General features: G+C 60.6%; 1 protein-coding gene and 15 non-coding genes across 16 annotated transcripts; 7 read left to right on the forward strand and 9 right to left on the reverse strand.

Moving 5' to 3' along the window:
• Positions 1–3,793: 3,793 nt before the first annotated feature.
• Positions 3,794–3,865, reverse strand: TRNAE-CUC (transfer RNA glutamic acid (anticodon CUC)). The gene has a single exon. It is a non-coding gene; the product is annotated as a tRNA-Glu (tRNA).
• Positions 3,866–4,128: 263 nt separating this feature from the next.
• Positions 4,129–4,200, reverse strand: TRNAG-UCC (transfer RNA glycine (anticodon UCC)). Its single transcript has one exon. It is a non-coding gene; the product is annotated as a tRNA-Gly (tRNA).
• Positions 4,201–5,040: 840 nt separating this feature from the next.
• Positions 5,041–5,112, reverse strand: TRNAD-GUC (transfer RNA aspartic acid (anticodon GUC)). Its single transcript has one exon. It is a non-coding gene; the product is annotated as a tRNA-Asp (tRNA).
• A 240-nt stretch (positions 5,113–5,352) lies between these two features.
• Positions 5,353–12,559, forward strand: LOC136793542 (uncharacterized protein DKFZp434B061-like). The gene is made up of 5 exons (XM_067025384.1): positions 5,353–5,410; positions 6,398–6,578; positions 6,872–7,278; positions 10,919–11,268; positions 12,209–12,559. The coding sequence occupies exons 1-5, from the start codon at positions 5,353–5,355 to the stop codon at positions 12,557–12,559; spliced, it is 1,347 nt and encodes a 448-aa protein (XP_066881485.1).
• TRNAL-CAG (transfer RNA leucine (anticodon CAG)) lies at positions 5,706–5,788 on the forward strand. Its single transcript has one exon. It is a non-coding gene; the product is annotated as a tRNA-Leu (tRNA).
• Positions 7,419–7,489, forward strand: TRNAG-GCC (transfer RNA glycine (anticodon GCC)). The gene has a single exon. It is a non-coding gene; the product is annotated as a tRNA-Gly (tRNA).
• TRNAE-CUC (transfer RNA glutamic acid (anticodon CUC)) lies at positions 11,608–11,679 on the reverse strand. Its single transcript has one exon. It is a non-coding gene; the product is annotated as a tRNA-Glu (tRNA).
• Positions 11,943–12,014, reverse strand: TRNAG-UCC (transfer RNA glycine (anticodon UCC)). The gene has a single exon. It is a non-coding gene; the product is annotated as a tRNA-Gly (tRNA).
• A 305-nt stretch (positions 12,560–12,864) lies between the features above and the next one.
• Positions 12,865–12,936, reverse strand: TRNAD-GUC (transfer RNA aspartic acid (anticodon GUC)). The gene has a single exon. It is a non-coding gene; the product is annotated as a tRNA-Asp (tRNA).
• A 593-nt stretch (positions 12,937–13,529) lies between these two features.
• On the forward strand, positions 13,530–13,612 carry TRNAL-CAG (transfer RNA leucine (anticodon CAG)). The gene has a single exon. It is a non-coding gene; the product is annotated as a tRNA-Leu (tRNA).
• A 1,631-nt stretch (positions 13,613–15,243) lies between these two features.
• Positions 15,244–15,314, forward strand: TRNAG-GCC (transfer RNA glycine (anticodon GCC)). The gene has a single exon. It is a non-coding gene; the product is annotated as a tRNA-Gly (tRNA).
• A 4,118-nt stretch (positions 15,315–19,432) lies between these two features.
• TRNAE-CUC (transfer RNA glutamic acid (anticodon CUC)) lies at positions 19,433–19,504 on the reverse strand. Its single transcript has one exon. It is a non-coding gene; the product is annotated as a tRNA-Glu (tRNA).
• A 263-nt stretch (positions 19,505–19,767) lies between these two features.
• Positions 19,768–19,839, reverse strand: TRNAG-UCC (transfer RNA glycine (anticodon UCC)). Its single transcript has one exon. It is a non-coding gene; the product is annotated as a tRNA-Gly (tRNA).
• An 834-nt stretch (positions 19,840–20,673) lies between these two features.
• Positions 20,674–20,745, reverse strand: TRNAD-GUC (transfer RNA aspartic acid (anticodon GUC)). The gene has a single exon. It is a non-coding gene; the product is annotated as a tRNA-Asp (tRNA).
• Positions 20,746–21,338: 593 nt separating this feature from the next.
• TRNAL-CAG (transfer RNA leucine (anticodon CAG)) lies at positions 21,339–21,421 on the forward strand. The gene has a single exon. It is a non-coding gene; the product is annotated as a tRNA-Leu (tRNA).
• A 1,630-nt stretch (positions 21,422–23,051) lies between these two features.
• TRNAG-GCC (transfer RNA glycine (anticodon GCC)) lies at positions 23,052–23,122 on the forward strand. The gene has a single exon. It is a non-coding gene; the product is annotated as a tRNA-Gly (tRNA).
• Positions 23,123–26,875: the final 3,753 nt, after the last annotated feature.

Below are 26,875 nucleotides of genomic sequence, written 5' to 3' on the forward strand. Positions count from 1 at the left end.
CAGCAGGGCTGGGCAATAGTAGGATAAAACACACTTCCCTGGGAGTGCTTGAACCAACAATATATTGATTTACAGTTAAACCTGCTGAGCATTGGACATCAGGGACCACATTGAATTTTTTTTCTTTTGCGGTACGCGGGCCTCTCACTGCTGTGGCCTCTCCTGTTGCGGAGCACAGGCTCTGGACGCGCAGGCTCAGTGGCCATGGCTCACGGGCCCAGCTGCTTCGCGGCATGTGGGATCCTCCCGGACCAGGGCACGAACCCGTGTCCACTGCATCGGCAGGCGGACTCTCAACCACTGCGCCACCAGGGAAGCCCCACATTGAATTTTTTTTAAGTGAAATTCACATAACATAAAATTAACCATTTTAAAGTGAACAATTCAGTGGTATTTAATACATGCTCAAGGTTACACAACCACCATCTCTATCTAGTCCAAAACATTATCATCATCCAAAATAAAACTCCATATCCATTAAGCAATTATTCCCTAATACTCTCTCCTCCCAGAAACCAACGTTACCTCAAAAAATTTAAAAAGTTACAAACGTCCAGGAGTGGGATTAGAACCAATGACCTTTACACCTAATAGCCTAACACACTAATCACTTGCACCACAGAAGCCAAGGCAGCATATTCATCCTTGCAGATTATATTCACAGATGTTTAATCAAACACCACGTTCCTCCGCTAAGATTTCCACTTCTTCACTTTCACATTGCAAGTAGGTCTGACTTGTGTGATTCTAAAAACTAAAACAAGAAATCATCCCTGCATATGACACTAGGATCCTTACTTCCTTTCTTCCCAATTCCAGCAGGAAGTGACTGCCTCTTTCTCCCGAAGTTGAGACAGAGACACAAGTAAAACTGAATTCACTACTTGAGGGAAGTGAGAATGACTTGAGGGAACGGAGAACGGCGCGGGGGTGGGTTTTCGGCAAATAGTTCGCTGCTAATTTGAACTAATGACTTCCCCGCTTGGGAAGTCAGCCTGATGTCCTAATTTCAGTAAACGTCTTTGAAGCCCAGTTTCATTGCCTCTTTCTGAATTTTAAACCCAGATGCTGGGTTTATTAAAAGACATTAGTTCAATATGGCAGTGAGCTCCGAAGCTCTCCCTGAATGATTCTCAAGGAGTACCAAATACACCAACTGGAGGTGAGCAACATCTGGGGACCTGAGAGACTGTAGAGACTGAATACTCCCCCCCAATACTACTCCTATTAACACGTAGTAATACAAAAATATTGCTGATGGGCCATGGCTCGCCATAGAGAATCACTAGTTTTTAATGAGTATCACTATAATTTTTTATCCTGAAACATGAAACCCACCTGCAAGTTACTTTGAATCAAGAAAATCAGTTTTAGTAATGAAGGTAGTTACCCCGGATTCTTTGGAATTCTAAAAGCAGTTAACTATTCAGAGTTCTGCGCAGACTGGGCAATTTTACCAAATGCTCTGACATTTCTACTGTTGGATTCTGCCATTCAGAAGTTCCTCAATAGAGAAAACCAGAGTGTCGATTACACTTAATGTCTGAAAAAGCCTACTTATTGATTAATAATTACTTAATAATCATTAGTGTTATAATATTAATGTATTAGTATTATCACATTTATCATATAATTAATTATATAATGAAAAAAGTACTTAATATATTACTATTAATGTGATTAATATTATATTAATATCAATTAATTATTAATTTACCTATATAATCATATGGTTAGTTTTTCTAGAAAAAAATTTTGATGCTGCTATGTGTAAAACCAGATCAGAAATGATATTCATAAAATGAAAAATAATACTATGTCATTTCCTAGCTAGGAGGTAAAGCAGATACAAATGGAAGGCACCACTTCCTCCAGGGAAAAAGTTGATTTGATTCAAAAGGCTTTTGTAAAAATTCCATAGACAAGTTTTGCTAGAGGTGCAAGAGGCATAGAGAAAGTCTGGGTCCACAGAGTGGAGAGGCTTCTTTTTCTTTTTTTTTTTCTTAAAAATTTTTAACAAGAGTCAGATGATCAAAGTCCTACTTAAAAAAAAAAAAGGAAAAAAATAGCAGCTAAAGAGTCTAGAAGGGGCTTCCCCGGTGGCGCAGTGATTGGGAGTCCGCCTGCCGATGCAGGGGAGACGGTTTCGTGCCCCGATCCGGGAAGATCCCACATGCCGTGGAGCGGCTGGGCCCGTGAGCCATGGCCGCTGAGCCTGCACGTCCGGAGCCTGTGCTCCGCAACGGGAGAGGCCACAACAGTGAGAGGCCCGCGTACTGGAAAAACAAAAGGTCTAGAAGAAGAACTGAATGCAAAAACTTCCACATGAATAGAAAGGTAACTGCGAAGTAAAATAGTAAAACAGAAATGACAGGAGCTGGAAAATGATAAATAGATAAATCTCAGCAACAAGGAGAATGCCATTTCCTGGTAAGGAAGGATGGTGACAAAGAAAAGACATAGTGGTGTGAAAAAGGTGGAGAGTTGTCCTGGAAACAGAGCCCGGGTGGAAAAGAGGAGAACAAAAGTCAAGTCCAGAGTGTAAAAGGAGGTTATGTGAACGTATCCTTAACAAATGAAATTACCACAGTGGTGCAGCCATCTGGCCTAAAAACAATGAGGTCTGCGATTTACTATGAGAGCATCATCAGAAGACAGGTACAGGGGCGGAGAGAAGGATGGTGTATCCTGGGTACACAGATGGTAAAGTGGAATGGGAAATTATTAGAAATCATATCTACGTGAGAGGTGTATGTCTGTTTGGTTGGGTGTGGGGAGGGAGGTATTCTCGGTAATATTCTGCCTCCCTGTGATAGGATTAAGAGCACTGAATGGGAATAAGCATGACTTATTCCAGTCATGCAACTGGAACAAGATGATGGCTGGTAGTCCACCCTGTCAGGCATCTGCCTCCACAGCCTCCCACCTGCTTGGCTAAGTTTGCAGGACTGGCCTGGTATTTGCCTGCTCTCTCACTTCCGCTGCCCGGTGGTGTAACTACTGGCACGTGTCCAGATTCATTTTCACATCTCTGCCGCCCGGGTGCCTTTGATCCCCCTCTGCTCCCATGGACCGCACAAGACCAGGACGCCCTTGGAGCACACCAGCGGCACACGGGACTCACAGGCAGCCCAGGAGCTGGCATGCAATGGGGAAGCTGCCAGGATCGGTTACTGTCATAAGCGACGAGATATGGGAGGCGAGTCCCTGCAGGTCGCCCGACATGGAGATGTAGATCCCTCTCCCACACCTTACAATGTCGCCGTCGCAGCTGCGGCCGCTGCCAACACTCAACATTGCCACCCCGGGCCACCCCCCCCCCCCTTTACCACAAAAAGCAGCTTAAGCACCAGAAAAACACCAGTACCACCACCGACTCCACCGGCAACACCAGCACCAGCAACACCAGCACATCACGGGTAAAGAAGGGTTGGGTGGTCAGACTTGAGGGGCATCGTGGAGGAAGCAATGCTGCTGTAGAGTACAAACAAAGGGAAGGGCGTTTGCTCGTGGCCACAGCCACGGCGGGGAGAGGCGCTGCCCCGGCCACTCGTGTTGGGGCTGAGGCAAGCGTCCGAAAAGGAAGACACGGGCCGTCGGAGGCCTCGCGAGGGCGCGCGCCAGTGCGGCCAAAAGGCTTGGCCGGGGAGGGAGGGTGGAGGTTGCGTGGCAGGGCTTGGGCTGGAGGTGCAGGGCGCCGGGTGGCTGTGGTCCCGGGGCGCCGAGGCCGCGGAGCAAGCGTGGCCTAAAAGTGCCATGTGGACGGTGGGAGGTTGAGAGGAAGAAGAAAGGCTTCCCTGACCGGGAATCGAACCCGGGCCGCGGCGGTGAGAGCGCCGAATCCTAACCACTAGACCACCAGGGAGCGTCGGGCTCTAGCCGTGCTCCTGCTGGACCCGTAGCACCCGCTCGGCGCCACCTTGGCGCCAAGACGCGGCCTTTCCAAGTCCAGCCACGCGCCGTCGCTGGCAATCCACGTGTCCTCCCGCCCTGCCTGCTTGCAGCACCCTCAGAACACTGCGTGCCTGCTTCCCGCACACACAAGAAAAGCCGCTGGGGCCAGCTAGCTCCCTGCTCCCAGCTCTCCCTCACAGGCCCCCCGCGGAGCTCGGCAAAAGGTCAGCCCGCTGCGTTGGCCGGGAATCGAACCCGGGTCAACTGCTTGGAAGGCAGCTATGCTCACCACTATACCACCAACGCTGCACGGACCGGGCCGCCCCGAGACGCCGGCACCGGGCTCGCCCGAGCGCACTTTCGTCGCTTCCTCCTCCCCCTCCCCATCCTCCCCCTCCTCTTCTCCTCCCCCTCCTCCTCCTCGACTCCTCTTCCTTCTCTCCCTCCTCCTACTCCCCTTTCTCTTCCTTGTCCTCCCCCTCCTTCTCAGCCTCCGCCGCCGAAGCCGCCGCTTGGAGCAGCCCTGCCCCGACGCCCCGCCGGCCGGCAGCTCTGTGATGTCACGGGCGCCACCAAGGCCCCCCGGCGCCCCACCCGCGCCAGCCCTACGAAGCTGCACCAGGCCACCCGCCCGACCGCCTCAGGGGGGCGCTCTCGCTGCCTTGCTGCTCCAGGTCCCTCGGCTCCACGCCGCGGCGCGCCCCCGCCCCCGGGGCACGCGTCTGCCAGTCCCCGGCTCGCCAAAGCCCTTCTCCACCGGGCGCTGGGCCAGGCCACTTCCCGCACCGACAGGGGACGGCACTCATCCGCCTCCCACCCGTCCAGGCAGCTGTGCACCTAGGCCGCTGTGCATAGTTGCGCAGCTGTGCGTCGCCACGCAAGGAGCCTACTGACACAGCCACTTTGGGCGGGCCGCAGTGTCCTCGGGCGCTTGTGGGGTCCAGAGGAGGCCGTCGCTCGGCCGTGGCGACGGAGCGCCCGGCGAGGCGGAAGGGCTGGAGGGCTGGAGGGGGTCGAGGGTGGGCAGGCTGGGCACGCGCTGGCGCCCTGCGCTTCGCTGGAGGGCGGAGGGACGAGAAGAAGGGCCCTTGGGAGCCAGGCGGCAGGACAGAGAGCGGCGCCAGCCACCAAAAGAGGGCGTGTTGCCTCCCCGTCGGGGAATCGAACCCCGGTCTCCCGCGTGACAGGCGGGGATACTCACCACTATACTAACGAGGACGGCGGCGACCACCCCCGCACACGCCCGCTCTCGGGCTGCCTGCCGACGCCTCCCCCTGCCCTCCGGCCCCCTGCCCTCCGGCCCCCTGCCCGCTACGGGCGGCCGGCGCGTGCCCGACCCGACCCAATGCCACACCAAGCGCGTCCTCCAGAGCAGCAGCCCCCGACCCCGACAGGGACTCGGACCCGCGTGGCGCTGAAAACTCCGAGCGCGCGCTGCCTGTTGCCTCCAACGCGGCGATGGCGCCGGGAGGAGGGGCCCGGCCCGAGACCGAAAGCAAGGCTGCGAGGAGGGGCGGTGCGCGCGCCGGGCCTTGGCCGGCGAGGAGAGGCGCGGGTGGGGGGCCGGCGGCAGGGGCTGGCCCGACGCGGCCCGGCTGCGTCCGGGGCCAGCGGCGGGCGAGGGCGCCACCGCGGCGGAGCCAGGCGCGTCGTCTGGCCTTGCTCCCCGTCGGCCGCCGCGCGCCCGCTCCGTCGCTCAGCCACACGGCCGCGCGCCTGGCGCGGAGCACCGCGTCCCGCCAAGGGCACCGGGGTTCGCGTCGCGTCCGGTCCCAGCCAGCCGAGCGGCCACGCGCACGCCCAGCCCCGCCGTCAGGATGGCCGAGCGGTCTAAGGCGCTGCGTTCAGGTCGCAGTCTCCCCTGGAGGCGTGGGTTCGAATCCCACTCCTGACAAGCCAGCCTTTTGGCCCGCCCGACAAAAGCACCCGGCCCCCCCATGGCAGCGCTTTACTGCCTTCCAGTCCGTCGCGCCGTGCACTCTTGCGGCCTCTCCAAACTCCGGCCCGGACATCCACGCCTCTCAGACGCGGGACCTTCTCAGCCGCGGCCAGGGGCCTGGCAGAAACGGCCCGCTACGAAACCTCCGGCGACGGGCTTTCCGGACAAACGCCCTCCCCGCCGGTTCCTATGCCCCCTCCTTCCTGCACCCACACCTGGAAAACCTTCAGTCCTTCGCAGCACATCTTTCCTCCCCTGCTTGCGGCTGCTGCTGCTGCTGCTGCTGCTGCTGCTGGTCTTTCCTGCCTGCCTGTCTGCCTGCCTGCCTGCCTGCGTCCCTCCCTCCCACTCCCGCTCCCCCCCGCCCCCACCGCCACACGCACAACGGCCGCGTGTGGAAAGCCCTCCACGCCTCGCCCACCCTCCGACTTCTGCCTGGTGAACAGCGGACTCGCTCTCACAGCCCTTCTTCCACTTCCGCCACCAGCAGCTCTCCGTCTTTCCAACATCCTGTCCTTCCCGTCAGCCCCAACGGCCCGCCTGCCCGTTCCATTTCCTCCACAGCCACACCGAGGTGGCCGCCGACACCACCTTGCCGGCCTGTGGTGCGTGCCCCTCGCTGCTTTTTCGCCTTGGGGCCCTGGCCGGACCACACCTGCTTGCCTGCCTGCCTGCTGGCCAGCCAACAGGGGGCCCTCCCTGCACGGGGCCTGGTGCACGAGTCGCTCCCAGGAACGGTGCTCCAGTGAGTAGTGAGCGGAAGCCCTGGATGCCCTGTCACCCACCACACACGTCCGGCCCCCAGCACGAGTCAGCCGCCTCGGCGCCCCAGCGCAAGTCCCTCGGGGAAGCCGCGGCTCCGGCAGCACCCAGCCACACCCTGGGTCGCTCCCTCCGTCACCGGGCTGTCCGCGAGCCAGCAGCCAGTCTGCCAAAGTGCTTCTCCTCACAACCAACGTAGCAGAGCGGGACACCGCGGGAGGGGTGGGCGCAGAGCGCAGAAGCGAGGCTAAGACACCTTTGCTCTTTCGGCCTAAGCGCCGCTCGGCGGCGGCGGCGGCGGCGGCGGCGGTGCCCGGGGTCCACCTCCCACGCTCGCCGTCCCTGCACAGCCCCGAGCTCCGATCCCTGCCCCCGCCCGCCCTCGTACGCCCCGCACCGGCAAGAAAGCCAGCCGCCAGAGGGACTGTGCGTCGGGGCCCGGCGGCGGCGGCGGCGGCGGCGGTTGAGAGGAACGTCGGTGCTCAGCCGCAGCGGCCACGCCTCGCCCGCCCTGACTGAGATTCGGGCGCGGGCCAGGCCCGTGCGGCTCCTGGCTTCCTCTGGCGACAGCGACGGTCTCGCGGCGGCCGTGGACGGCAGAGAAAGCGCAGGGCGGGCCGAGCCCGCCCGCGTCCCTCCGTCCCTCGGTGCTTGCGACCGCCTCGCGCCCCGGGGTCGCCAGCGTGCCCGGAGCCTCTCGTTCAGGTGGCCCGTCGGCCTCCTGCTCAAATGGAGCACATGCCCACGGGACGAGCAGTGACCAGGATCCGGCGGTTGGCGGCGAGCACCGCTGGGGCCGCGGCGGGCGCCGGCGGCCATCAGTGCATGGGTGGTTCAGTGGTAGAATTCTCGCCTGCCACGCGGGAGGCCCGGGTTCGATTCCCGGCCCATGCAGCCACAGCGCCCCCTTTTGGTTCCCGCAGCCCCAAAGCGGAGCTGGGCTTCCCCGCTGCCACAATCAAGGCACCGGTCCTGCCAACAGCTCGCTCACCACCGCACCTTCAGGCCCCGGACCTTCCCACGCAGACGCCCCCACCCCACACACACCCGGGAGCCAGGCCTCCAGGACCTGACACCTTGCGGGCTCAGCCACTCTTACGCCCAGACCCCTTCCTTGTCCTTGTTCTCTTCCTTACCCTGACCCCGCCTGTGTCACGCTCTTCACTGTAAGAAACACCCCACACTGGCACCCGCACAGCCCAACCTCTTCACCTTTGCACAACCAGGAGCAAGGGAGTCGCCACCTCTGGCAGTGATCCATCCCATTTTCCTGGAGAGTCCCCAAAGCGTTCACTTGCACGAGGAGTTCAAAAGAAGCCCACACAATCATCGCAGACTGCACTCGAGTTTGACCCTCCACAGAAATACGTTTCCAACACCGGCCCGCTCCTCCACCGCTACTGCCACCAGCACCATCAGCACGACAAACACCACGCCCTCCCCTGAACCTCTGCTCCCACCAACGGCATCAGCCCTCGGGACAGCACCACCAGCACCACCACCTCAGCCTCCAGCCTACTCCCACAAACACCCCCACCCCACCCCATCTCCCCACTTTTCCCCGGATCCTTTCCAAATCCTACGTTGTCAAGGATCCTGCCCTTGCCTCTGTGCCGTTGGCCTCCTCCTTTTGCCCACTTCGCCTTCTTCTCCTTTTCATAGCAGTGCGGTTGCGGTTGCTTTACAACATTGTGTTACATTCAGGTGTACGGCAAGATGATTCAGTTACATGTCCTTTCCCAGGTTATTTTCCACTATACCTTATCACGACATATGTATACATTTCCCTGTGCTGTACGGTGAATGCTTGCTGCTTATGTGCTTGATGTATATAGTATTTCCTCTCCGTTCATCGCAGCTCCGTATTTTTCCCTGCCCTGCACTTTCCCCTTGGGTAACGAACAGTGTGTTTCCTATGTCTGTGAGTCTGTTTCTCTTTGGCGCATACATTCGTTTGTGGTACGGTATAGATTCCACATTTCTTTGTGCTTCTCTGCCTGCCTTACGTCGCTAAGTGTAATATCCTCTGGGTCCCTCCTTATTGGTGCAAATGGCAATATCTCGCTCTTTTTGTATGGCTGAGTAATATTCCACAGCACGTACACACCACGTCTGCCTGTGCCAGCCATCGGCGTTGATGGGCACTGGGGTTTTGTCCATGTCTTGGCTGTGGCCCGCAGTGCTGCTGTGGACACGAGGGTGCACGGATCTCTTCAAGTGACACTTTCTCTCCTCTGCCGATGTGTACCCACGATGGGGGTCGCTGGATCATATGAGAGCTCATATTTCACCTATTTATTTAGTGTGTTGTTTTTATTTATGCATTTAATAGTTATTTATTCATTTACTTATAAGAACTAGTAGCTGTAATTTTGGAAGAAAAATTGATTAACAAGATTGAGTTAGTTTCAGGTGCACAGCAACATGGATACTGTTTTCCGTGTCTCATATTGTTTCAGGTTGCTTTCCGTTATAGCTTACTACAGGATATTGAATATCATTCCCCGTGTGATTCCGGAAATCCGTGTCGCCTACGTCTTTTATATGAACTACGGTGTATCTGTTCATCGCCGCTCCTGACTGATGTCTCCACCCCTCCCTTTCTCCTCGGGTAACCATCAGTGTGTTTTCTATGTCTGTGAGTCTGTTTCTCTATTGCACAATCGTTCTTTTCTATTATGGTTTAGATTCCACGGATCTTTGTGCTTCTCGGTCAGACTTACTTCCCTAAGTGGAATATCCTCTAGGACCATCCTTATTGTGGCACATGGCAATATTTCATTTTCTGAAATGGCTGAGTAATATTCCACAGTACATATATACCCCAGCTTTTCCTGCCAGCCGACCGTTGATGGGCACATGGGTTTTTTCTACGTCTTGGCTGTGGCACGTAGTGCTGCTACAAACACGGGGGTGCGTGGATCTCTTCAAACAACAGTTTTGCTCTTGGGCGGACGTGTACCCACGACGGGGATTGCTGGATCATCTGGTGGCTCATGTTTCTCCTATTTATTGTGTTCGTTGTTTTTATTTACTTACTTACTTTTTTCTTTCTTTTTAAAACTTTTTTTTTACTTACTTGCTTTTAAGTACTAGTACTCGTGGTTTAGGAAGAAGAGTTGATTAACAATACTGAGTTAGTTTCAGGTGTACAGCAAAGGGGATACTGTCTTCCATGTCTAATATTGTTTCAGATTGATTTCCATTATACGTTATTGCAGGATACTGAATATCATTCCCTGTGTTATTCTGTAAATCCTTGTTGTTTGTCTCATTTATAGGAAGTACTGTGTATCTGTTCATGGAGCTCCCAATTTATCCCTCCACCCCTCCTTTTCTCCTCGGGTAGCCATCAGTGTGTTTTCTAGGCCTGTGAGTCTGTCTCTGTTTTGCACCCATAGGTTCGTTGGTAGTACTTTTGAGATTCCACATATCTTTGGGCTTCTCTGTCGGACGTGCTTCACTAAGCGTAATCTTCCCTGGGAGCATTCTTGTCGCCGCAAATGGCAATATTGCATTCTTTTTTACTAACGGCTGAGTCATACACCATAGTACATGTATACCACCTCTTCTCGTACTAGCCACCCGTTGATGGGCACTTGGGTTTTTCTCCATGTCTTGGCTAGTGCAAATAGTGCCGCTATTTGGTGAACTTGGAGGTGCTTGTGCCGTTTTGAACTCTTGTTTCGTCATTTCCGGGTACGCACCCAGGAGTGGGATTGCTGGATCATACGGGACCTCTCCTTCGGCCTCTTTCAACCTCAACCCCTGCTGCCCCCACCCCCGCCGCCACACACACCTGAGACTGGATGGTTACCCCCGATGAGAGGTGATGTATGTCTCTGGGGCAGTAGAATGCCCCCACCCCATTCGGACCCCGCCTAGCCCCTGTGGCGCCCTCCGTTTCTGTCGTCCTCTTAGCTGCCTCCTACCCACCGCCCCCGGTCCCAACCCATTGCTTAGCCCGACCACCTTCCCGCACAGCACACCAGTCTGGGGCGCTCACCCTCCACCCCACCGCGAAGGGGTCCTCTCCCACCATCTTCCTCGCCCCACAGCGCACTCACACACCCCGCCCCTCCCCCCAGCCTGCAGGCTCAGACCCCGCTCCCCGCCACCTTTTCCTTGTGTCCCAGGCCCGGCTGTCACATGTCCCGCCCGGAAGTCTCACTTCCGCCGCTGCTCCTCAGACCCACTGCTACTTCAGGCCCACCCCGCGCCCTGATCTCACGCACCCGCACACACCTGCCGGGCCAGGTGCCGCCACCACCCCAAGCTTCTGCTGAGCCCCTGCCTGAGTGGCCAGCCGCTCTCCCGGGCCAGGTCCCCGCCAGCCCAACACCTCCCGCTCCTGCCCGCGCTCCAGCCAGACACCCCAGGCCCTTCCTCGCACCTCCCGGCACGGCACGCGGCCCGCCGCCGCCCTCTCTCCATGGGGTCGTCCTGCTCCGTTCCCTAACCGGCGTGGGGTGGCCACCGACCACGGCCACAAACACCGTCATCCCACACTGTCAGCCACCCCCAAGGCACCGGCAAGGCGTTCAGGAAACCTGCTGCGGTGGTGCGAAGCACCCGTCTGCCCTCCGGTGCTCCTTTCCACGGGAGATCCGGCGCTGTCGGAAGGCACCGCGTGTGACACCGCCCTCGCCGTCGGCGCCGCCGCCGACGTCGCCGTGGGGGAGAAGCGGTGCTGCTGGAGAGTCCAAACACGGGCGGGCGCGTTTGCTCGTGGCCACAGCCACGGCGGGGAGAGGCGCTGCCCCGGCCACTCGTGTTGGGGCTGAGGCAAGCGTCCGAAAAGGAAGACACGGGCCGTCGGAGGCCTCGCGAGGGCGCGCGCCAGTGCGGCCAAAAGGCTTGGCCGGGGAGGGAGGGTGGAGGTTGCGTGGCAGGGCTTGGGCTGGAGGTGCAGGGCGCCGGGTGGCTGTGGTCCCGGGGCGCCGAGGCCGCGGAGCAAGCGTGGCCTAAAAGTGCCATGTGGACGGTGGGAGGTTGAGAGGAAGAAGAAAGGCTTCCCTGACCGGGAATCGAACCCGGGCCGCGGCGGTGAGAGCGCCGAATCCTAACCACTAGACCACCAGGGAGCGTCGGGCTCTAGCCGTGCTCCTGCTGGACCCGTAGCACCCGCTCGGCGCCACCTTGGCGCCAAGACGCGGCCTTTCCAAGTCCAGCCACGCGCCGTCGCTGGCAATCCACGTGTCCTCCCGCCCTGCCTGCTTGCAGCACCCTCAGAACACTGCGTGCCTGCTTCCCGCACACACAAGAAAAGCCGCTGGGGCCAGCTAGCTCCCTGCTCCCAGCTCTCCCTCACAGGCCCCCCGCGGAGCTCGGCAAAAGGTCAGCCCGCTGCGTTGGCCGGGAATCGAACCCGGGTCAACTGCTTGGAAGGCAGCTATGCTCACCACTATACCACCAACGCTGCACGGACCGGGCCGCCCCGAGACGCCGGCACCGGGCTCGCCCGAGCGCACTTTCGTCGCCTCCTCCTCCCCCTCGCCCTCTTCCCCCTCCTCTTGCTCCTCCTCCCCCTCCCCCTCCTCCTCCTCGACTCCTCTTCCTTCTCTCCCTCCTCCTACTCCCCTTTCTCTTCCTCGTCCTCCCCCTCCTTCTCAGCCTCCGCCGCCGAAGCCGCCGCTTGGAGCAGCCCTGCCCCGACGCCCCGCCGGCCGGCAGCTCTGTGATGTCACGGGCGCCACCAAGGCCCCCCGGCGCCCCACCCGCGCCAGCCCTACGAAGCTGCACCAGGCCACCCGCCCGACCGCCTCAGGGGGGCGCTCTCGCTGCCTTGCTGCTCCAGGTCCCTCGGCTCCACGCCGCGGCGCGCCCCCGCCCCCGGGGCACGCGTCTGCCAGTCCCCGGCTCGCCAAAGCCCTTCTCCACCGGGCGCTGGGCCAGGCCACTTCCCGCACCGACAGGGGACGGCACTCATCCGCCTCCCACCCGTCCAGGCAGCTGTGCACCTAGGCCGCTGTGCATAGTTGCGCAGCTGTGCGTCGCCACGCAAGGAGCCTACTGACACAGCCACTTTGGGCGGGCCGCAGTGTCCTCGGGCGCTTGTGGGGTCCAGAGGAGGCCGTCGCTCGGCCGTGGCGACGGAGCGCCCGGCGAGGCGGAAGGGCTGGAGGGCTGGAGGGGGTCGAGGGTGGGCAGGCTGGGCACGCGCTGGCGCCCTGCGCTTCGCTGGAGGGCGGAGGGACGAGAAGAAGGGCCCTTGGGAGCCAGGCGGCAGGACAGAGAGCGGCGCCAGCCACCAAAAGAGGGCGTGTTGCCTCCCCGTCGGGGAATCGAACCCCGGTCTCCCGCGTGACAGGCGGGGATACTCACCACTATACTAACGAGGACGGCGGCGACCACCCCCGCACACGCCCGCTCTCGGGCTGCCTGCCGACGCCTCCCCCTGCCCTCCGGCCCCCTGCCCTCCGGCCCCCTGCCCGCTACGGGCGGCCGGCGCGTGCCCGACCCGACCCAATGCCACACCAAGCGCGTCCTCCAGAGCAGCAGCCCCCGACCCCGACAGGGACTCGGACCCCCGTGGCGCTGAAAACTCCGAGCGCGCGCTGCCTGTTGCCTCCAACGCGGCGATGGCGCCGGGAGGAGGGGCCCGGCCCGAGACCGAAAGCAAGGCTGCGAGGAGGGGCGGTGCGCGCGCCGGGCCTTGGCCGGCGAGGAGAGGCGCGGGTGGGGGGCCGGCGGCAGGGGCTGGCCCGACGCGGCCCGGCTGCGTCCGGGGCCAGCGGCGGGCGAGGGCGCCACCGCGGCGGAGCCAGGCGCGTCGTCTGGCCTTGCTCCCCGTCGGCCGCCGCGCGCCCGCTCCGTCGCTCAGCCACACGGCCGCGCGCCTGGCGCGGAGCACCGCGTCCCGCCAAGGGCACCGGGGTTCGCGTCGCGTCCGGTCCCAGCCAGCCGAGCGGCCACGCGCACGCCCAGCCCCGCCGTCAGGATGGCCGAGCGGTCTAAGGCGCTGCGTTCAGGTCGCAGTCTCCCCTGGAGGCGTGGGTTCGAATCCCACTCCTGACAAGCCAGCCTTTTGGCCCGCCCGACAAAAGCACCCGGCCCCCCCCATGGCAGCGCTTTACTGCCTTCCAGTCCGTCGCGCCGTGCACTCTTGCGGCCTCTCCAAACTCCGGCCCGGACATCCACGCCTCTCAGACGCGGGACCTTCTCAGCCGCGGCCAGGGGCCTGGCAGAAACGGCCCGCTACGAAACCTCCGGCGACGGGCTTTCCGGACAAACGCCCTCCCCGCCGGTTCCTATGCCCCCTCCTTCCTGCACCCACACCTGGAAAACCTTCAGTCCTTCGCAGCACATCTTTCCTCCCCTGCTTGCGGCTGCTGCTGCTGCTGCTGCTGCTGCTGCTGGTCTTTCCTGCCTGCCTGTCTGCCTGCCTGCCTGCCTGCGTCCCTCCCTCCCACTCCCGCTCCCCCCCGCCCCCACCGCCACACGCACAACGGCCGCGTGTGGAAAGCCCTCCACGCCTCGCCCACCCTCCGACTTCTGCCTGGTGAACAGCGGACTCGCTCTCACAGCCCTTCTTCCACTTCCGCCACCAGCAGCTCTCCGTCTTTCCAACATCCTGTCCTTCCCGTCAGCCCCAACGGCCCGCCTGCCCGTTCCATTTCCTCCACAGCCACACCGAGGTGGCCGCCGACACCACCTTGCCGGCCTGTGGTGCGTGCCCCTCGCTGCTTTTTCGCCTTGGGGCCCTGGCCGGACCACACCTGCTTGCCTGCCTGCCTGCTGGCCAGCCAACAGGGGGCCCTCCCTGCACGGGGCCTGGTGCACGAGTCGCTCCCAGGAACGGTGCTCCAGTGAGTAGTGAGCGGAAGCCCTGGATGCCCTGTCACCCACCACACACGTCCGGCCCCCAGCACGAGTCAGCCGCCTCGGCGCCCCAGCGCAAGTCCCTCGGGGAAGCCGCGGCTCCGGCAGCACCCAGCCACACCCTGGGTCGCTCCCTCCGTCACCGGGCTGTCCGCGAGCCAGCAGCCAGTCTGCCAAAGTGCTTCTCCTCACAACCAACGTAGCAGAGCGGGACACCGCGGGAGGGGTGGGCGCAGAGCGCAGAAGCGAGGCTAAGACACCTTTGCTCTTTCGGCCTAAGCGCCGCTCGGCGGCGGCGGCGGCGGCGGCGGCGGTGCCCGGGGTCCACCTCCCACGCTCGCCGTCCCTGCACAGCCCCGAGCTCCGATCCCTGCCCCCGCCCGCCCTCGTACGCCCCGCACCGGCAAGAAAGCCAGCCGCCAGAGGGACTGTGCGTCGGGGCCCGGCGGCGGCGGCGGCGGCGGCGGTTGAGAGGAACGTCGGTGCTCAGCCGCAGCGGCCACGCCTCGCCCGCCCTGACTGAGATTCGGGCGCGGGCCAGGCCCGTGCGGCTCCTGGCTTCCTCTGGCGACAGCGACGGTCTCGCGGCGGCCGTGGACGGCAGAGAAAGCGCAGGGCGGGCCGAGCCCGCCCGCGTCCCTCCGTCCCTCGGTGCTTGCGACCGCCTCGCGCCCCGGGGTCGCCAGCGTGCCCGGAGCCTCTCGTTCAGGTGGCCCGTCGGCCTCCTGCTCAAATGGAGCACATGCCCACGGGACGAGCAGTGACCAGGATCCGGCGGTTGGCGGCGAGCACCGCTGGGGCCGCGGCGGGCGCCGGCGGCCATCAGTGCATGGGTGGTTCAGTGGTAGAATTCTCGCCTGCCACGCGGGAGGCCCGGGTTCGATTCCCGGCCCATGCAGCCACAGCGCCCCCTTTTGGTTCCCGCAGCCCCAAAGCGGAGCTGGGCTTCCCCGCTGCCACAATCAAGGCACCGGTCCTGCCAACAGCTCGCTCACCACCGCACCTTCAGGCCCCGGACCTTCCCACGCAGACGCCCCCACCCCACACACACCCGGGAGCCAGGCCTCCAGGACCTGACACCTTGCGGGCTCAGCCACTCTTACGCCCAGACCCCTTCCTTGTCCTTGTTCTCTTCCTTACCCTGACCCCGCCTGTGTCACGCTCTTCACTGTAAGAAACACCCCACACTGGCACCCGCACAGCCCAACCTCTTCACCTTTGCACAACCAGGAGCAAGGGAGTCGCCACCTCTGGCAGTGATCCATCCCATTTTCCTGGAGAGTCCCCAAAGCGTTCACTTGCACGAGGAGTTCAAAAGAAGCCCACACAATCATCGCAGACTGCACTCGAGTTTGACCCTCCACAGAAATACGTTTCCAACACCGGCCCGCTCCTCCACCGCTACTGCCACCAGCACCATCAGCACGACAAACACCACGCCCTCCCCTGAACCTCTGCTCCCACCAACGGCATCAGCCCTCGGGACAGCACCACCAGCACCACCACCTCAGCCTCCAGCCTACTCCCACAAACACCCCCACCCCACCCCATCTCCCCACTTTTCCCCGGATCCTTTCCAAATCCTACGTTGTCAAGGATCCTGCCCTTGCCTCTGTGCCGTTGGCCTCCTCCTTTTGCCCACTTCGCCTTCTTCTCCTTTTCATAGCAGTGCGGTTGCGGTTGCTTTACAACATTGTGTTACATTCAGGTGTACGGCAAGATGATTCAGTTACATGTCCTTTCCCAGGTTATTTTCCACTATACCTTATCACGACATATGTATACATTTCCCTGTGCTGTACGGTGAATGCTTGCTGCTTATGTGCTTGATGTATATAGTATTTCCTCTCCGTTCATCGCAGCTCCGTATTTTTCCCTGCCCTGCACTTTCCCCTTGGGTAACGAACAGTGTGTTTCCTATGTCTGTGAGTCTGTTTCTCTTTGGCGCATACATTCGTTTGTGGTACGGTATAGATTCCACATTTCTTTGTGCTTCTCTGCCTGCCTTACGTCGCTAAGTGTAATATCCTCTGGGTCCCTCCTTATTGGTGCAAATGGCAATATCTCGCTCTTTTTGTATGGCTGAGTAATATTCCACAGCACGTACACACCACGTCTGCCTGTGCCAGCCATCGGCGTTGATGGGCACTGGGGTTTTGTCCATGTCTTGGCTGTGGCCCGCAGTGCTGCTGTGGACACGAGGGTGCACGGATCTCTTCAAGTGACACTTTCTCTCCTCTGCCGATGTGTACCCACGATGGGGGTCGCTGGATCATATGAGAGCTCATATTTCACCTATTTATTTAGTGTGTTGTTTTTATTTATGCATTTAATAGTTATTTATTCATTTACTTATAAGAACTAGTAGCTGTAATTTTGGAAGAAAAATTGATTAACAAGATTGAGTTAGTTTCAGGTGCACAGCAACATGGATACTGTTTTCCGTGTCTCATATTGTTTCAGGTTGCTTTCCGTTATAGCTTACTACAGGATATTGAATATCATTCCCCGTGTGATTCCGGAAATCCGTGTCGCCTACGTCTTTTATATGAACTACGGTGTATCTGTTCATCGCCGCTCCTGACTGATGTCTCCACCCCTCCCTTTCTCCTCGGGTAACCATCAGTGTGTTTTCTATGTCTGTGAGTCTGTTTCTCTATTGCACAATCGTTCTTTTCTATTATGGTTTAGATTCCACGGATCTTTGTGCTTCTCGGTCAGACTTACTTCCCTAAGTGGAATATCCTCTAGGACCATCCTTATTGTGGCACATGGCAATATTTCATTTTCTGAAATGGCTGAGTAATATTCCACAGTACATATATACCCCAGCTTTTCCTGCCAGCCGACCGTTGATGGGCACATGGGTTTTTTCTACGTCTTGGCTGTGGCACGTAGTGCTGCTACAAACACGGGGGTGCGTGGATCTCTTCAAACAACAGTTTTGCTCTTGGGCGGACGTGTACCCACGACGGGGATTGCTGGATCATCTGGTGGCTCATGTTTCTCCTATTTATTGTGTTCGTTGTTTTTATTTACTTACTTACTTTTTTCTTTCTTTTTAAAACTTTTTTTTTACTTACTTGCTTTTAAGTACTAGTACTCGTGGTTTAGGAAGAAGAGTTGATTAACAATACTGAGTTAGTTTCAGGTGTACAGCAAAGGGGATACTGTCTTCCATGTCTAATATTGTTTCAGATTGATTTCCATTATACGTTATTGCAGGATACTGAATATCATTCCCTGTGTTATTCTGTAAATCCTTGTTGTTTGTCTCATTTATAGGAAGTACTGTGTATCTGTTCATGGAGCTCCCAATTTATCCCTCCACCCCTCCTTTTCTCCTCGGGTAGCCATCAGTGTGTTTTCTAGGCCTGTGAGTCTGTCTCTGTTTTGCACCCATAGGTTCGTTGGTAGTACTTTTGAGATTCCACATATCTTTGGGCTTCTCTGTCGGACGTGCTTCACTAAGCGTAATCTTCCCTGGGAGCATTCTTGTCGCCGCAAATGGCAATATTGCATTCTTTTTTACTAACGGCTGAGTCATACACCATAGTACATGTATACCACCTCTTCTCGTACTAGCCACCCGTTGATGGGCACTTGGGTTTTTCTCCATGTCTTGGCTAGTGCAAATAGTGCCGCTATTTGGTGAACTTGGAGGTGCTTGTGCCGTTTTGAACTCTTGTTTCGTCATTTCCGGGTACGCACCCAGGAGTGGGATTGCTGGATCATACGGGACCTCTCCTTCGGCCTCTTTCAACCTCAACCCCTGCTGCCCCCACCCCCGCCGCCACACACACCTGAGACTGGATGGTTACCCCCGATGAGAGGTGATGTATGTCTCTGGGGCAGTAGAATGCCCCCACCCCATTCGGACCCCGCCTAGCCCCTGTGGCGCCCTCCGTTTCTGTCGTCCTCTTAGCTGCCTCCTACCCACCGCCCCCGGTCCCAACCCATTGCTTAGCCCGACCACCTTCCCGCACAGCACACCAGTCTGGGGCGCTCACCCTCCACCCCACCGCGAAGGGGTCCTCTCCCACCATCTTCCTCGCCCCACAGCGCACTCACACACCCCGCCCCTCCCCCCAGCCTGCAGGCTCAGACCCCGCTCCCCGCCACCTTTTCCTTGTGTCCCAGGCCCGGCTGTCACATGTCCCGCCCGGAAGTCTCACTTCCGCCGCTGCTCCTCAGACCCACTGCTACTTCAGGCCCACCCCGCGCCCTGATCTCACGCACCCGCACACACCTGCCGGGCCAGGTGCCGCCACCACCCCAAGCTTCTGCTGAGCCCCTGCCTGAGTGGCCAGCCGCTCTCCCGGGCCAGGTCCCCGCCAGCCCAACACCTCCCGCTCCTGCCCGCGCTCCAGCCAGACACCCCAGGCCCTTCCTCGCACCTCCCGGCACGGCACGCGGCCCGCCGCCGCCCTCTCTCCATGGGGTCGTCCTGCTCCGTTCCCTAACCGGCGTGGGGTGGCCACCGACCACGGCCACAAACACCGTCATCCCACACTGTCAGCCACCCCCAAGGCACCGGCAAGGCGTTCAGGAAACCTGCTGCGGTGGTGCGAAGCACCCGTCTGCCCTCCGGTGCTCCTTTCCACGGGAGATCCGGCGCTGTCGGAAGGCACCGCGTGTGACACCGCCCTCGCCGTCGGCGCCGCCGCCGACGTCGCCGTGGGGGAGAAGCGGTGCTGCTGGAGAGTCCAAACACGGGCGGGCGCGTTTGCTCGTGGCCACAGCCACGGCGGGGAGAGGCGCTGCCCCGGCCACTCGTGTTGGGGCTGAGGCAAGCGTCCGAAAAGGAAGACACGGGCCGTCGGAGGCCTCGCGAGGGCGCGCGCCAGTGCGGCCAAAAGGCTTGGCCGGGGAGGGAGGGTGGAGGTTGCGTGGCAGGGCTTGGGCTGGAGGTGCAGGGCGCCGGGTGGCTGTGGTCCCGGGGCGCCGAGGCCGCGGAGCAAGCGTGGCCTAAAAGTGCCATGTGGACGGTGGGAGGTTGAGAGGAAGAAGAAAGGCTTCCCTGACCGGGAATCGAACCCGGGCCGCGGCGGTGAGAGCGCCGAATCCTAACCACTAGACCACCAGGGAGCGTCGGGCTCTAGCCGTGCTCCTGCTGGACCCGTAGCACCCGCTCGGCGCCACCTTGGCGCCAAGACGCGGCCTTTCCAAGTCCAGCCACGCGCCGTCGCTGGCAATCCACGTGTCCTCCCGCCCTGCCTGCTTGCAGCACCCTCAGAACACTGCGTGCCTGCTTCCCGCACACACAAGAAAAGCCGCTGGGGCCAGCTAGCTCCCTGCTCCCAGCTCTCCCTCACAGGCCCCCCGCGGAGCTCGGCAAAAGGTCAGCCCGCTGCGTTGGCCGGGAATCGAACCCGGGTCAACTGCTTGGAAGGCAGCTATGCTCACCACTATACCACCAACGCTGCACGGACCGGGCCGCCCCGAGACGCCGGCACCGGGCTCGCCCGAGCGCACTTTCGTCGCCTCCTCCTCCCCCTCGCCCTCTTCCCCCTCCTCTTGCTCCTCCTCCCCCTCCCCCTCCTCCTCCTCGACTCCTCTTCCTTCTCTCCCTCCTCCTACTCCCCTTTCTCTTCCTCGTCCTCCCCCTCCTTCTCAGCCTCCGCCGCCGAAGCCGCCGCTTGGAGCAGCCCTGCCCCGACGCCCCGCCGGCCGGCAGCTCTGTGATGTCACGGGCGCCACCAAGGCCCCCCGGCGCCCCACCCGCGCCAGCCCTACGAAGCTGCACCAGGCCACCCGCCCGACCGCCTCAGGGGGGCGCTCTCGCTGCCTTGCTGCTCCAGGTCCCTCGGCTCCACGCCGCGGCGCGCCCCCGCCCCCGGGGCACGCGTCTGCCAGTCCCCGGCTCGCCAAAGCCCTTCTCCACCGGGCGCTGGGCCAGGCCACTTCCCGCACCGACAGGGGACGGCACTCATCCGCCTCCCACCCGTCCAGGCCGCTGTGCATAGTTGCGCAGCTGTGCGTCGCCACGCAAGGAGCCTACTGACACAGCCACTTTGGGCGGGCCGCAGTGTCCTCGGGCGCTTGTGGGGTCCAGAGGAGGCCGTCGCTCGGCCGTGGCGACGGAGCGCCCGGCGAGGCGGAAGGGCTGGAGGGCTGGAGGGGGTCGAGGGTGGGCAGGCTGGGCACGCGCTGGCGCCCTGCGCTTCGCTGGAGGGCGGAGGGACGAGAAGAAGGGCCCTTGGGAGCCAGGCGGCAGGACAGAGAGCGGCGCCAGCCACCAAAAGAGGGCGTGTTGCCTCCCCGTCGGGGAATCGAACCCCGGTCTCCCGCGTGACAGGCGGGGATACTCACCACTATACTAACGAGGACGGCGGCGACCACCCCCGCACACGCCCGCTCTCGGGCTGCCTGCCGACGCCTCCCCCTGCCCTCCGGCCCCCTGCCCTCCGGCCCCCTGCCCGCTACGGGCGGCCGGCGCGTGCCCGACCCGACCCAATGCCACACCAAGCGCGTCCTCCAGAGCAGCAGCCCCCGACCCCGACAGGGACTCGGACCCCCGTGGCGCTGAAAACTCCGAGCGCGCGCTGCCTGTTGCCTCCAACGCGGCGATGGCGCCGGGAGGAGGGGCCCGGCCCGAGACCGAAAGCAAGGCTGCGAGGAGGGGCGGTGCGCGCGCCGGGCCTTGGCCGGCGAGGAGAGGCGCGGGTGGGGGGCCGGCGGCAGGGGCTGGCCCGACGCGGCCCGGCTGCGTCCGGGGCCAGCGGCGGGCGAGGGCGCCACCGCGGCGGAGCCAGGCGCGTCGTCTGGCCTTGCTCCCCGTCGGCCGCCGCGCGCCCGCTCCGTCGCTCAGCCACACGGCCGCGCGCCTGGCGCGGAGCACCGCGTCCCGCCAAGGGCACCGGGGTTCGCGTCGCGTCCGGTCCCAGCCAGCCGAGCGGCCACGCGCACGCCCAGCCCCGCCGTCAGGATGGCCGAGCGGTCTAAGGCGCTGCGTTCAGGTCGCAGTCTCCCCTGGAGGCGTGGGTTCGAATCCCACTCCTGACAAGCCAGCCTTTTGGCCCGCCCGACAAAAGCACCCGGCCCCCCCATGGCAGCGCTTTACTGCCTTCCAGTCCGTCGCGCCGTGCACTCTTGCGGCCTCTCCAAACTCCGGCCCGGACATCCACGCCTCTCAGACGCGGGACCTTCTCAGCCGCGGCCAGGGGCCTGGCAGAAACGGCCCGCTACGAAACCTCCGGCGACGGGCTTTCCGGACAAACGCCCTCCCCGCCGGTTCCTATGCCCCCTCCTTCCTGCACCCACACCTGGAAAACCTTCAGTCCTTCGCAGCACATCTTTCCTCCCCTGCTTGCGGCTGCTGCTGCTGCTGCTGCTGCTGCTGCTGGTCTTTCCTGCCTGCCTGCCTGTCTGCCTGCCTGCCTGCGTCCCTCCCTCCCACTCCCGCTCCCCCCCGCCCCCACCGCCACACGCACAACGGCCGCGTGTGGAAAGCCCTCCACGCCTCGCCCACCCTCCGACTTCTGCCTGGTGAACAGCGGACTCGCTCTCACAGCCCTTCTTCCACTTCCGCCACCAGCAGCTCTCCGTCTTTCCAACATCCTGTCCTTCCCGTCAGCCCCAACGGCCCGCCTGCCCGTTCCATTTCCTCCACAGCCACACCGAGGTGGCCGCCGACACCACCTTGCCGGCCTGTGGTGCGTGCCCCTCGCTGCTTTTTCGCCTTGGGGCCCTGGCCGGACCACACCTGCTTGCCTGCCTGCCTGCTGGCCAGCCAACAGGGGGCCCTCCCTGCACGGGGCCTGGTGCACGAGTCGCTCCCAGGAACGGTGCTCCAGTGAGTAGTGAGCGGAAGCCCTGGATGCCCTGTCACCCACCACACACGTCCGGCCCCCAGCACGAGTCAGCCGCCTCGGCGCCCCAGCGCAAGTCCCTCGGGGAAGCCGCGGCTCCGGCAGCACCCAGCCACACCCTGGGTCGCTCCCTCCGTCACCGGGCTGTCCGCGAGCCAGCAGCCAGTCTGCCAAAGTGCTTCTCCTCACAACCAACGTAGCAGAGCGGGACACCGCGGGAGGGGTGGGCGCAGAGCGCAGAAGCGAGGCTAAGACACCTTTGCTCTTTCGGCCTAAGCGCCGCTCGGCGGCGGCGGCGGCGGCGGCGGCGGTGCCCGGGGTCCACCTCCCACGCTCGCCGTCCCTGCACAGCCCCGAGCTCCGATCCCTGCCCCCGCCCGCCCTCGTACGCCCCGCACCGGCAAGAAAGCCAGCCGCCAGAGGGACTGTGCGTCGGGGCCCGGCGGCGGCGGCGGCGGCGGCGGTTGAGAGGAACGTCGGTGCTCAGCCGCAGCGGCCACGCCTCGCCCGCCCTGACTGAGATTCGGGCGCGGGCCAGGCCCGTGCGGCTCCTGGCTTCCTCTGGCGACAGCGACGGTCTCGCGGCGGCCGTGGACGGCAGAGAAAGCGCAGGGCGGGCCGAGCCCGCCCGCGTCCCTCCGTCCCTCGGTGCTTGCGACCGCCTCGCGCCCCGGGGTCGCCAGCGTGCCCGGAGCCTCTCGTTCAGGTGGCCCGTCGGCCTCCTGCTCAAATGGAGCACATGCCCACGGGACGAGCAGTGACCAGGATCCGGCGGTTGGCGGCGAGCACCGCTGGGGCCGCGGCGGGCGCCGGCGGCCATCAGTGCATGGGTGGTTCAGTGGTAGAATTCTCGCCTGCCACGCGGGAGGCCCGGGTTCGATTCCCGGCCCATGCAGCCACAGCGCCCCCTTTTGGTTCCCGCAGCCCCAAAGCGGAGCTGGGCTTCCCCGCTGCCACAATCAAGGCACCGGTCCTGCCAACAGCTCGCTCACCACCGCACCTTCAGGCCCCGGACCTTCCCACGCAGACGCCCCCACCCCACACACACCCGGGAGCCAGGCCTCCAGGACCTGACACCTTGCGGGCTCAGCCACTCTTACGCCCAGACCCCTTCCTTGTCCTTGTTCTCTTCCTTACCCTGACCCTGCCTGTGTCACGCTCTTCACTGTAAGAAACACCCCACACTGGCACCCGCACAGCCCAACCTCTTCACCTTTGCACAACCAGGAGCAAGGGAGTCGCCACCTCTGGCAGTGATCCATCCCATTTTCCTGGAGAGTCCCCAAAGCGTTCACTTGCACGAGGAGTTCAAAAGAAGCCCACACAATCATCGCAGACTGCACTCGAGTTTGACCCTCCACAGAAATACGTTTCCAACACCGGCCCGCTCCTCCACCGCTACTGCCACCAGCACCATCAGCACGACAAACACCACGCCCTCCCCTGAACCTCTGCTCCCACCAACGGCATCAGCCCTCGGGACAGCACCACCAGCACCACCACCTCAGCCTCCAGCCTACTCCCACAAACACCCCCACCCCACCCCATCTCCCCACTTTTCCCCGGATCCTTTCCAAATCCTACGTTGTCAAGGATCCTGCCCTTGCCTCTGTGCCGTTGGCCTCCTCCTTTTGCCCACTTCGCCTTCTTCTCCTTTTCATAGCAGTGCGGTTGCGGTTGCTTTACAACATTGTGTTACATTCAGGTGTACGGCAAGATGATTCAGTTACATGTCCTTTCCCAGGTTATTTTCCACTATACCTTATCACGACATATGTATACATTTCCCTGTGCTGTACGGTGAATGCTTGCTGCTTATGTGCTTGATGTATATAGTATTTCCTCTCCGTTCATCGCAGCTCCGTATTTTTCCCTGCCCTGCACTTTCCCCTTGGGTAACGAACAGTGTGTTTCCTATGTCTGTGAGTCTGTTTCTCTTTGGCGCATACATTCGTTTGTGGTACGGTATAGATTCCACATTTCTTTGTGCTTCTCTGCCTGCCTTACGTCGCTAAGTGTAATATCCTCTGGGTCCCTCCTTATTGGTGCAAATGGCAATATCTCGCTCTTTTTGTATGGCTGAGTAATATTCCACAGCACGTACACACCACGTCTGCCTGTGCCAGCCATCGGCGTTGATGGGCACTGGGGTTTTGTCCATGTCTTGGCTGTGGCCCGCAGTGCTGCTGTGGACACGAGGGTGCACGGATCTCTTCAAGTGACACTTTCTCTCCTCTGCCGATGTGTACCCACGATGGGGGTCGCTGGATCATATGAGAGCTCATATTTCACCTATTTATTTAGTGTGTTGTTTTTATTTATGCATTTAATAGTTATTTATTCATTTACTTATAAGAACTAGTAGCTGTAATTTTGGAAGAAAAATTGATTAACAAGATTGAGTTAGTTTCAGGTGCACAGCAACATGGATACTGTTTTCCGTGTCTCATATTGTTTCAGGTTGCTTTCCGTTATAGCTTACTACAGGATATTGAATATCATTCCCCGTGTGATTCCGGAAATCCGTGTCGCCTACGTCTTTTATATGAACTACGGTGTATCTGTTCATCGCCGCTCCTGACTGATGTCTCCACCCCTCCCTTTCTCCTCGGGTAACCATCAGTGTGTTTTCTATGTCTGTGAGTCTGTTTCTCTATTGCACAATCGTTCTTTTCTATTATGGTTTAGATTCCACGGATCTTTGTGCTTCTCGGTCAGACTTACTTCCCTAAGTGGAATATCCTCTAGGACCATCCTTATTGTGGCACATGGCAATATTTCATTTTCTGAAATGGCTGAGTAATATTCCACAGTACATATATACCCCAGCTTTTCCTGCCAGCCGACCGTTGATGGGCACATGGGTTTTTTCTACGTCTTGGCTGTGGCACGTAGTGCTGCTACAAACACGGGGGTGCGTGGATCTCTTCAAACAACAGTTTTGCTCTTGGGCGGACGTGTACCCACGACGGGGATTGCTGGATCATCTGGTGGCTCATGTTTCTCCTATTTATTGTGTTCGTTGTTTTTATTTACTTACTTACTTTTTTCTTTCTTTTTAAAACTTTTTTTTTACTTACTTGCTTTTAAGTACTAGTACTCGTGGTTTAGGAAGAAGAGTTGATTAACAATACTGAGTTAGTTTCAGGTGTACAGCAAAGGGGATACTGTCTTCCATGTCTAATATTGTTTCAGATTGATTTCCATTATACGTTATTGCAGGATACTGAATATCATTCCCTGTGTTATTCTGTAAATCCTTGTTGTTTGTCTCATTTATAGGAAGTACTGTGTATCTGTTCATGGAGCTCCCAATTTATCCCTCCACCCCTCCTTTTCTCCTCGGGTAGCCATCAGTGTGTTTTCTAGGCCTGTGAGTCTGTCTCTGTTTTGCACCCATAGGTTCGTTGGTAGTACTTTTGAGATTCCACATATCTTTGGGCTTCTCTGTCGGACGTGCTTCACTAAGCGTAATCTTCCCTGGGAGCATTCTTGTCGCCGCAAATGGCAATATTGCATTCTTTTTTACTAACGGCTGAGTCATACACCATAGTACATGTATACCACCTCTTCTCGTACTAGCCACCCGTTGATGGGCACTTGGGTTTTTCTCCATGTCTTGGCTAGTGCAAATAGTGCCGCTATTTGGTGAACTTGGAGGTGCTTGTGCCGTTTTGAACTCTTGTTTCGTCATTTCCGGGTACGCACCCAGGAGTGGGATTGCTGGATCATACGGGACCTCTCCTTCGGCCTCTTTCAACCTCAACCCCTGCTGCCCCCACCCCCGCCGCCACACACACCTGAGACTGGATGGTTACCCCCGATGAGAGGTGATGTATGTCTCTGGGGCAGTAGAATGCCCCCACCCCATTCGGACCCCGCCTAGCCCCTGTGGCGCCCTCCGTTTCTGTCGTCCTCTTAGCTGCCTCCTACCCACCGCCCCCGGTCCCAACCCATTGCTTAGCCCGACCACCTTCCCGCACAGCACACCAGTCTGGGGCGCTCACCCTCCACCCCACCGCGAAGGGGTCCTCTCCCACCATCTTCCTCGCCCCACAGCGCACTCACACACCCCGCCCCTCCCCCCAGCCTGCAGGCTCAGACCCCGCTCCCCGCCACCTTTTCCTTGTGTCCCAGGCCCGGCTGTCACATGTCCCGCCCGGAAGTCTCACTTCCGCCGCTGCTCCTCAGACCCACTGCTACTTCAGGCCCACCCCGCGCCCTGATCTCACGCACCCGCACACACCTGCCGGGCCAGGTGCCGCCACCACCCCAAGCTTCTGCTGAGCCCCTGCCTGAGTGGCCAGCCGCTCTCCCGGGCCAGGTCCCCGCCAGCCCAACACCTCCCGCTCCTGCCCGCGCTCCAGCCAGACACCCCAGGCCCTTCCTCGCACCTCCCGGCACGGCACGCGGCCCGCCGCCGCCCTCTCTCCATGGGGTCGTCCTGCTCCGTTCCCTAACCGGCGTGGGGTGGCCACCGACCACGGCCACAAACACCGTCATCCCACACTGTCAGCCACCCCCAAGGCACCGGCAAGGCGTTCAGGAAACCTGCTGCGGTGGTGCGAAGCACCCGTCTGCCCTCCGGTGCTCCTTTCCACGGGAGATCCGGCGCTGTCGGAAGGCACCGCGTGTGACACCGCCCTCG

Source organism: Kogia breviceps, chromosome 1 (assembly GCF_026419965.1).
Source record: "Kogia breviceps isolate mKogBre1 chromosome 1, mKogBre1 haplotype 1, whole genome shotgun sequence".
NCBI classification, from domain to species: domain Eukaryota; kingdom Metazoa; phylum Chordata; class Mammalia; order Artiodactyla; family Physeteridae; genus Kogia; species Kogia breviceps.